The 10081-nt window shown below is 39.6% G+C and overlaps 1 protein-coding gene across 1 annotated transcript; it reads right to left on the bottom strand.

Annotated features, from left to right (window-relative positions):
- Positions 4530–5249, bottom strand: LOC108661128 (thioredoxin domain-containing protein 9-like). Its single transcript, XM_018117013.1, has 2 exons — positions 4875–5249; positions 4530–4685 (listed from the first exon to the last, which is right to left on the bottom strand). The coding sequence occupies exons 1-2, from the start codon at positions 5247–5249 to the stop codon at positions 4530–4532; spliced, it is 531 nt and encodes a 176-aa protein (XP_017972502.1).

Here is a 10081-nt window from a genome sequence, read left to right as displayed (position 1 = left end):
ATTTCAAGTTTCATTCTTCTCAACTTTTGCTTAATTGGTTTGCATTCGGGTTTCAAAGGCAGTTTATGGGCTACAATGTTTGTATTGAGTCCTGGGATATCTTGATAGGACCATGCAAACACATCTACATATTCATGAAGTAGCTTTATTAGTTTTTCTTTTTCAGTCGGCACCAACATCGTACCAATTCTAGCTTCTTTCTTATTTTCTTCATTTCCCAAATTAATCATTTCAAGTGTCTCTTGATATGGGACAATTTGTCTCCCCTCTTGTTCTACTAGTCTTAACAAGTCCAGAGTTAAATCATAATCCTCCACGTTTTCTGTATCGTCAAGTTCGCTGACACTTATACCTTTTTCAAAATTAACCTCAAAATCACTGTCACTATCATCTTCGCATTCATTATTTGAAATCTTGGAAGGTAAAGGAAATTAAAAGATGTAAAGCTATTGTATAGATAAATAGTCAAAATAAAGGGTTGAGATGACAAGAATGGAAATGGTGAATCATGAAGGGAGATATGAGAAATGCACTACGCATGTCAATTTATTAGAATGATAAATGATAAAAAACTCGATCCATAAAATTTCCAATGCTTTTAGGCATAAGCACTGATGTTTAGTTTGCATTACTTTGAAATTGAATCACAAGTGACCGATAAACTCATGGTGGTTCAGTTGCTCAACTTCAGCTCAAGTGGTCTGAGGTATGTAGTAGGGATCCCCTCCACATTTCCTAGCTGCTCTTTATCTTCCTCCGTTACACATATTGATAAATCAAAAAAGGCTTCCCCTAATGCTGACACTGATTCTCGGCTCCCAACGGTGAGTGATTCAGGAAAGATGCAGCCTTCAATCGAAATGTCTCGTAGAGATGAGGATATATCATTCTATAATTTTCCAACATGTGCCCCTTAAAGTGAGCCAACCTTTCCTTTCTTCTTTCGGCTATCATTTCTTCTCTTTCCTTCTTAGTCGGCCTATATCCCAGGCCAAACCTTTCTTCATTTTTGGTAGCACGTATTGGCCTTTTAATGCCTTGCAACTCTTTTCCCAGTCTTGCCCCCACTTGGTATCATTTCCCTACTATCTGACTGACAACCATCTTAGTGGTTTTGGAAAGCCTCGAAATGGGTGGTGTGGTTCCTTCTCCAACATATGTGGTATTAACAAACTCGAAGGATCGAAATGAACATTCAGGCACTTCTTCCACCATTTCCACGTAAGGAGTATCCGCTGGCTTGCTTATGAGTAAGTTCTATTCCCCGTTAACACATACAATCTTCCCATCCACGATGAACTTGACCTTTTGGTGAAGCGATGAAGGTATGGCCCTAGCCAAGTGGATCCAAGGTCTTCCCAACAAATAATTGTATGAATGAGCGATATCCATAATTTGGAATTCAGTGGTAAAGGTACATAGGCCAATTTTTATCGGTAACTCAATGTCCCCTACTACTTCTCTCCTCGTCCCATCAAAGGCTCTCACAATCATCTAGCTTTTTCTCATGTAAGACATGTTGATGGGCAAGCGGGCCATGGTCCTCATGGGCATCACATTTAAGGACGATCCGTTATCAAGTAACACTTTTACGACGGTACAGCCTTTACACTTGGTAGTGATATGCAAGGCTTTGTAGTTTCCCCTACCTCCAGAAGAGATTTCTTCATCGCTAAAGGATATTATGTTACCCACTAAAATGTTCCCAATGATGTAGTCCAAATTTTCAACTGAAATGTCGTGATTCACATATGTTTGGTTCAAAATCTTCATCAAAGAGTTCCTATGTGGTTCTTGAGGAGCAAAGATAGTAGTGAAATATGAGCAGGCAACCTGTTCAATTGCTCGACCCCATTGTACTCACTATGTTTAATGAACTTGAGGAACTCGGCAGCTTCTTTCTCCGTCACCGACCCCTTTGAGCCATCTATCGATTCCTGAGATTGCACTTTTTCTTCTCTTGGATTTTGCTCTTTTTCTTTTCCCTTCTCCTTCTTGAGATTCTCCAATGCCTCTAGTGTATAGCAACATCCGCTGCGGGTAATCCCCCTAACACCAATTATATTTGCAACATTATCTTGAGATTCAGCCATCCATTTCCCCGTATTTGAAACTTGTACATTACAATTGTAGTTCCACGGCACAACTTTGTCATCTTTGTAGGGAAAAAGTTTAGGGACTTCGATGGTCATTTTGGCATGGGTTCTGTCTTCCACAAACTCTCCTCTTGGTTCATAGAAAATGGTTAAAGGTTTTATCTTCATTAGGTAAGTGGAATCTTTGGCCATTATGTTTACTACTTGCCCTAGGCTTCCACATAGAATTCAATCCTTGATTCGTCCATTATCTTTTGCACTTCTTTCCGAAAAGAACTACAATCTTGAATTAAATGCCCCACACATCCTTTGTGATATAAGCAGTATGGTCTTTGGATATCTCCCGAGTCATTCACATCAGGACATTTTGGCCAAACCTCGAGCATATTGGCCTTTACCAAGGCTTCAAACACTTTCTCCATGGGGGTTTCCACTTTCCGAATGTTCCTTTTAACATACACCTCCACTTCGATTGCATTTACCCTTGTCCCAACTGATTTGGTAATGGGTTGTTGTTAACATTCTGTTTCGACTTCTTTTCAAAATTCAAGATTCCTGCCTTGATCAACCCTTGCACCTTATGTTCAAATGCTGTATAATTCTCGATCAAGTGACCTTCGATTTCGTAATGATAATCACAATGGGCGGAAGCGTCATACCATCTCGGGAATGGAGGTTTTAATGGCTCTATGTATAAAGGTGCCACCAGATGGTTTGCAACTAACTGAGTGAAGAGTTCAGCATATGGGATTGGGATTGGGTCAAACTGCATTTTCTCTTGCTTGTTTCGCCATCCTTTTGATTCACTAGCAGTATGGTTGTTTGAAGGTGTTGTTTGTTGTGTGGTTGAAGCTGTAACGGGTGTGGAAGTAGGTGGGTGGATATTTGTGGGGTAAGGTGTCCGTTGGATAGGAGCATATGGGTACAGGTTAGAAAAGGCATCTAGCATGAGTGGATATAGGTATGGGCTTTGTGAAGCGTTATTCACAACTGGGTAATAGGGGTATGGTGGATATGGCTGGTAAGGGTTGTAGCTTCGTCCTTAAGGTTGTCCTGAGGTGATGGCTTGGGCTTCTCCTTCCTTCTTCTTAAAAGTTTCCCCTTTTTTGGTGTGTGCTGCATCACCTCCTTCTATCTTCCCTTGCTTAATGGCAATCTCTATCATCTCTCCTGAAATCACCATATCAGCAAAGTTCTTTGCGGCACTACCGACCAATCGTTCATAGTAAGGGGCTCGCAAGGTGTTAACGAACATCACGGTTGTCTCTTTCTCAGTCAATGGTGGTTGAACTTGAGAAGCCATATTCGTCCATCTTTGAGCATATTCTTTGAAGCTTTCAGTGGATTTCTTCTCCATGTTTTGTAAAGAACGGCGATCTATAGCCATATTTGTAACATGCTTATACTGAGCTACAAACGCCCGAGCAAGGTCCTTCCATGTGTGGATTCGATTACGGTCCAGTTGGATGTACCACTTTGCTGCAGCACCAGTGAGGCTATCTTGAAAGCAATGTATCAAGAGCTTGTCATCATGGGCGTATGCAGCCTTCCTTCTGCAATACATGGTGATGTGTGTGACCGGGCACTTGGCTCCATCATACTTTTCAAAGTCTGGAACTTTGAATTTTGGGGGTATAACCACATCTGGAATGAGACAGAGTTCGATTGCATCCATAGAGAAATACATTCCCATTCATTCTATCATGCGTAGTCTCTCCTCCAAAAGGTCAAATTTTTTATGGGTATCGGGATTGTCCTTTGATTCAACGAATCCACACTTGAGCTTCTCTTGTTCTTTTGGATCACCCAGTTTAGGTACAGAGATGGGGTCTGAAGGACTTGCCCCTCTAATTGGCCTCTGTTGGGCATAAGTCGGTGGTGGCTCTGTAGGCATTGGCATCCCAATGAACGGATATTGTCCTATCAATGGCATGGGGATAGACTCATTCCTTACTGGTGGTGGTGTGAATTCTGGTGGATATACAGGGTCTGTATTGGCTTCTGTCTGTTGAACATCTTCTGGTGCACTAGAACTCCTTGCCACCCTCTTCCCTTTATCTGTCAACATCAACTCCAAAATCTTTGACAACTGACCCATAATCTCTTCTTGCTTCTTCTCGATCTTGTCCATTCTCTTCGAGTGTTCGTCCCCCATGATCTTAGAGTGAGCTCTTGTGTTATATCTGTGTAGGGTTCATTTCTCTAGAATTTTGTTCTTTACTGGCCAAATGGATAAGTTAGAATTTTATGTTGATGAATGCATTATCATTTGTTATTATTTATATGAATCATGCAACTATGATGCAAGTAAAATGTGTTTGAAAAGAAAAGAAAAATAGGAAAAATATTGGCCATCCAATATTTACGATAAGAAAATCCAAATCCATAGAACTGAAATATCCGATTACATCATTGTCTAAAACCATTACATAACTACCAAAAGGAAAAACCAACTTTGTCATATTGGTCTCTAACCATCCTGAGGTGATCGATCAACCGCTCACGCAATTCATCCCTCAGAAGAACCTCTCGCCTGAGTTCTTCGGTCTTGTCTGCCATTACTCTCGCTCTAAATGCCACTTCTCTCATCTGTCTCAGTATCCATCGCATTTCAGCTTCTTTCCTTTGAAGGCTTTGTGTCCACGAATCATTTTTTTCCCTCATTTAGAAATACTCTTGCCTTACTGCTTCATACTGTGCCTTGTAGTCCTCCATGGCAGTTTCCATCAAGCCGTAGTCATTTCTCAACTTTTGGATAGTTTGTTCTTGTTTTCATACCTCGTGCTGCAAAGCATTGTTGACACTTTGAAGTTCTTGCATTCTAGCTATCAGAGAAGAGTTTGCCACATTCACTTTCTCAAACTTGCTTCGCCACTCATCCCGCTCTTCTAAAGCCATTCGTACCTTTCTTGTCGTCTTTTTCTTCACTTCTTCTAGCTCATCCTCATGTCTCCGCTTCATATTCATCATCTCCTTTTCAAGTCTCTTTCTTGTCAACTCGCTTTCTAGCAAGACATCTTGAGGTTCTGGGTTTATGGGATGTTTTGATGGATTTCTCGGGGGGCATACGACATTTTTCACCCTTTGGTCGTGCCAAGTATCATATCCTGTGGTGACTTCATCGGTAAACCTCCCTTGATCCACTCGGCACATTTTCTTCCAGTCCTATGCAATTTCCTCAATTTTCTTTAGGATTTCCAGCTCTCCATATGTAAACTCTAACTGGTTGAGCTGGTGAGTCATGGGCACGAATTGCTCAGATCTGAACTGTCTTCGTACCATTATTGGTGCATAGCTAATGGCTCCTCATGGCCCCATCAGTGGCACCAACGGCTTGTCCCCGCATTTATACATCACTTGCATTCACGGCATCCATGGAGCTCTCCAAGTCACTTCAACGCTCATTAACCTCCGAAGCCTCGCGACCCACTCTTCTTTCCTTTTGTAGTCGGGCCATTCACTTTCGCAGAAGTCAAGGATAGGGCAACTTGCAGACAGATAAGGTTTGCGAAATTTGCTCTCTTTGCATTCGAAATGGCTTTTGATCCATATGGTTAAGAGTTAGGCACATCCAATGAATCGTCCCTTGCCTTTGCGCCGACAAAAATTCAAGGATCTGAAGGTTTCAGCTAAGATGGATGAGGCCGGGTTGATGCTCCTTGTCACCTGATCGAAGAAGTCTATGACTGATACCTCCACATGACCTAAAACCTTCGAGAAGACCACTAAGCCATAGATTGCAATCATGAAAGCCAGGAGACCTTGTTCATCTTCCATGTGTTTTTTAATATATCCGTTTAAGAAACTCCAAGGAAGGCATTCTGTGTCTCCTTTCTTCTTCAAGTGCTGATCCACTTCTACTGTAGTCATTCCTAGCAACTTGGCCAACTTCCGCCGGTGTCCCATCTTTTGGGCCCTCCAATAGATCTTTTCAAGCTACATGTGATCTATCCGGAGTAAAGAGGAGCACTCTTCTATGGTAGGGGTCATGTCCACCTTGTTAAAGACAAAGCAACAGTATGAAGGATCCCAAAACTAGACGATGGCTCGGAGCATCTGGTCATCAACAGGTACATATAGGAGCCATGCAATGTGTCCATACTTGCTTTGAAAATTGTCTCGGTGAGCACGTCTCCATTGTTCCCAAATTTCTATCATCTTTGTGAAGTCATTCTGCTGAAGGTCCAAGTGAACTCTCTCGAGTAAAGTTGGGATATGTCCTTGGGTCAAACAGTCTCCTTTTTCTTGTTGAATCTGCCCCATCCGTAACTCTATCTCATAGTCACTTTTGTATATGTTGAGTGGACTTGCTGATGACGATGCCATGGACGTAACCGGGATCTCTTAGGTTGGATGTTGTGTAGCCAATATTTCTCCTATATGCAATTATGATGTATGCGAATGAACATGTAAAATGCACATGACAAGCAAAATAAACTTAAGTTAGTATGGTAAAAAGAAAGAATGGAATGTTAAAAATAATGAGAGAATAATAAGCAATATCATGGGTATTACTGTCTACTCCACGATACTTTATTATCTCGTGGCAAAATTTAAAATAGAGGGAGTGGAAGAAATTCCTTTATGTGCACCTATTTATAGGGTATACTCTCACGGGTATGGCCCTACCTAGGGTTAAGTTGCTCTTAGTATTCTATATGCTGAGCTGGGATTATAAACAAAGCTAAGGTTCCCAAATCGTTCCTCATTGTAGACCACGCGGACTAGTAAGGCACCCCGGTCCTCACCCATTATAGGCTTCAAACGGACTAGGTTCGATTTGAGTGGGAGTCTTCACTAGCCCGTGCGAAGGTTGTCACCTCATGAGAGCGTAGCTACTAAACTCCCTCCTAAAAAGGACATAACCCGGGTGGAGGGTTTATGCATGAATGCAAAAATGTGCTGTGTGTGTGAACGAAAACATCGAGTTCGGAGTAACAATCTCACATCCCTCTATCCTAAATCCCCCACAATTATTAAAAGTAATAAAGTAATAAATGCGAAATAAATGAATGCACCAAACAAAATATGCAGAACAAATCATTAACACTACGAAAACATCAAATTATTTAAAGCCTTGGATAGCCTTTTATTATTTAATGGTTTGACTCTCGGACGTCCCCAATGGAGTCGCCAGCTATCGTAACGTGCGAGTCCGAGAACCCGACCGCCAGACGCGAGTGAAAACTCACTAAAACTAGGAGTTGTCACCAATCTTTTTTACTAGGTGTGATTGGCCACCTATTGACTCGATTCTAATCAGCGAAGTCTTAAATTAATTTTAAGCTCGCCGAAAGAACCTTAAACTGGTCTACGTTTTTCTAGATCTAGGTTCGAGAGTACGGTTACGCCCGGGGAAGGATTAACACCCTGTAACGCTCGTTCCATGAACGGTACCATTTTTAGATTATCTTATTTGGCTTTATTTTTTAAGTTCATTTTATTTCCTTAGCTATTATTCACTTATTTTATCTCCAATTTTATTAAATTATTTTATTTGATTTTAAAATGAAATGCAAGTGTGAGGCAAGATGAAATGCATGACGTGAGATTAAAAATGTCAGATGAATAACCTTTTAACGAGGACGTTCTCCTGAATTCGCCCATCATACTGGTGGGAGCTAGGGTGTTCTCTCACCTAGGGAATTATTCGAGAAATTCGCCTTCCCAAATTCAACGAATAAATCCTATCATCGGGGTTATCGTACGTTTTTCTTCGAAAGTTATATTTTCGTGAATATGAACTTATTATGAGAAAAAGTCTTTTATTAAAGATATTTCCCAAGCCCTCCCATCATACTGGTGGGATCCGGGGACATTCTTTCACCTAGGGAGCTTTTCGAGAGAAACTCGCCTTCGCAAGATCCTCGAAAAATCCCATCATCGAGATTTATGCTCACAAACAAAAATATCTATATGAAATGATATGCACGATGCAATAGAAATATATGTTATGTTTGTGAAATTAACTATTTTTTATTATTATTTTATTTTAATTTTCCTAAGTCATTTTCATTCCTATAAACTCATGTAATTATATATATTTAGTGATTATGTCTAGCATTTCAACTCTTCCTACGTTATATATTCTCTTAGCTATATTCTAAATCAATATCTACCTTTACCTATTTATCATATTATTATTATTGTTTTCTAAATGTTTATTTATCTATATATATATATTTTTTTTTTTATCCTTGAATCTGTTTTTATAACTAAATATTTTCTTCTATCCAATTTTATCATTTATTTTCATATAATTGCACATATATTTTATATATTTTCTTATCTATTCCAATCTCTCTCTTTTTCTTCACATTTTTATATTTTTAAACATCTCTATTATTATTATTTTTTACTTACATATTTTTGTATTTTTTATTTTTTTTAATGATTTTCTTTCCTAATATATTTTAAAATTCATTCTACAACATTAATATACCTTATTTATATTATTTTACTATCCTTAACATAAAGCTACATTAAAAAATTTTCTAACTTAAACAATCAACACAAATACCACAATCATAACCCAATAAATCAATGATCCAAAACTTACCCCAAAGCTTTAGCCCAACCCAGCTTAAGGTGGATCGGATTAACCCAAAAAGCTTGTAAGCCTGCTTCAAGAATTCAGCTTCCTGTTGCCCAAAACGGTGTCGTTTCACATGCCCCAGCTCTTAGCTATTTAAGCTTCATTTTCTTCCTTTCTTCCCATTTTCTCCCTTTTGTCTCTCTCTCTAGAACCCAAACTCTCTCCCTTCTCTCTACCAAGCACTCGGCCAACCCCAAAACAAGACTCTCATTGCCGCTCTCTTCCTACCGTCGGCCACTACCCCACGCTGGACCTCCCTCTGCCGGTCGAATCCTTTCTCTCTCTCTTTCTCTATCTGAGCTAAACAGCGACAACACTAGATCCGGCGCCGGCTTCGCTCTCTCTCTTCCCAAGCTAAACGGCTGTAACTCCAAGCACCAGATCCGGCGCCGATTTCACTCTTTCTCTTCCCAAGCTAAACAGCGGTAACTCCCAACACTAGATCCGGAGTCAGATTCTCTCCAGATCAGTCGACGGCACCCATGCTCAGCTCTCTTTCTCTAAAATCGACGGCATCCCAAAAACCCAAGGCTCTTTACCCTTTTTTTGTGCATATATTTGATGGCTTTTTTTTGTTTGGTATTTTTTTCTCTTTTTTTGGGTTTTTTTTTATTGCTGGCTGCTAGAGAACTAGGATTTTTTTTGGTTGCTGCTTGTTGCTATGGTTTTTGCAGGTGGCTGGGGTTTCTCGATTTTTTTTTGGGCTCCTCCCAAGATGAGTGCTACAGTGCCCCCTTTATACTGGGTTGAAGGGGGCACGCTCCACTACTCTGCCAAACACAAATTTTTCGCATCTGGCAGGGTGAGGGTGGCGCCTGGCAAGAAAAATGGTACTTGGCAAGGTGCGTCCGCACCCTGCCAAACGTACTACTTTTTTTTAATTTTTTAAAAAATTTATATTATAATTATTTTATGATTCCTAATTAATTAAAATTTCATTATTTATTATATATTTTTATTTTATTTTTTTTTCAGTGTCTACAGCAACAAATACAACACTCTTAACATATGCTCAAGGTTATGCTCTAGAAGACTCAACTTCATTTTTATGTATCAATTCAATTCAATTGTTACCTTGCCAAGACTAACAAAAGTTTTCTTTATAGACATCAAATAGTTGCTATGCGATTAATGCATGTCATAATAATCAATCCATTAAGTGGTGCATATACTTATGTGCATTTGATTTGATCTTTGAAAACTATATTCACTACACATAGAAATCATACCAATAATATCCTTACCATTTAAAGCATTCACCCATGTTTCTGCTACTTCATATAATGCAACACGTTCCTCAATGACATTATAATCATCTTTTCAAACCTTGGATAGACCATACATAGTAGCAACAATAAGACATTTTGATATTATCTTTTGAATAAAGCTA

Source organism: Theobroma cacao, chromosome 3 (assembly GCF_000208745.1).
Source record: "Theobroma cacao cultivar B97-61/B2 chromosome 3, Criollo_cocoa_genome_V2, whole genome shotgun sequence".
In the NCBI taxonomy this organism is placed as follows: Eukaryota; Viridiplantae; Streptophyta; class Magnoliopsida; order Malvales; family Malvaceae; genus Theobroma; species Theobroma cacao.
The sequence above is the reverse complement of the archived record's forward strand: the minus strand, read 5'-3'. Positions and strand labels throughout refer to the sequence as shown.

Bases quoted from the DNA above. Each gene is read 5' to 3' on its own strand.
- LOC108661128 (XM_018117013.1), bottom strand. From the start codon at position 5,249: ATGTGCCGAGTGGATCAAGGGAGGTTTACCGATGAAGTCACCACAGGA. The intron at 4,686-4,874 runs GTATGAAAACAA...ATACTGAGACAG, and splicing joins ACAATGCTTTGCAGCACGAG to ATGAGAGAAGTGGCATTTAG.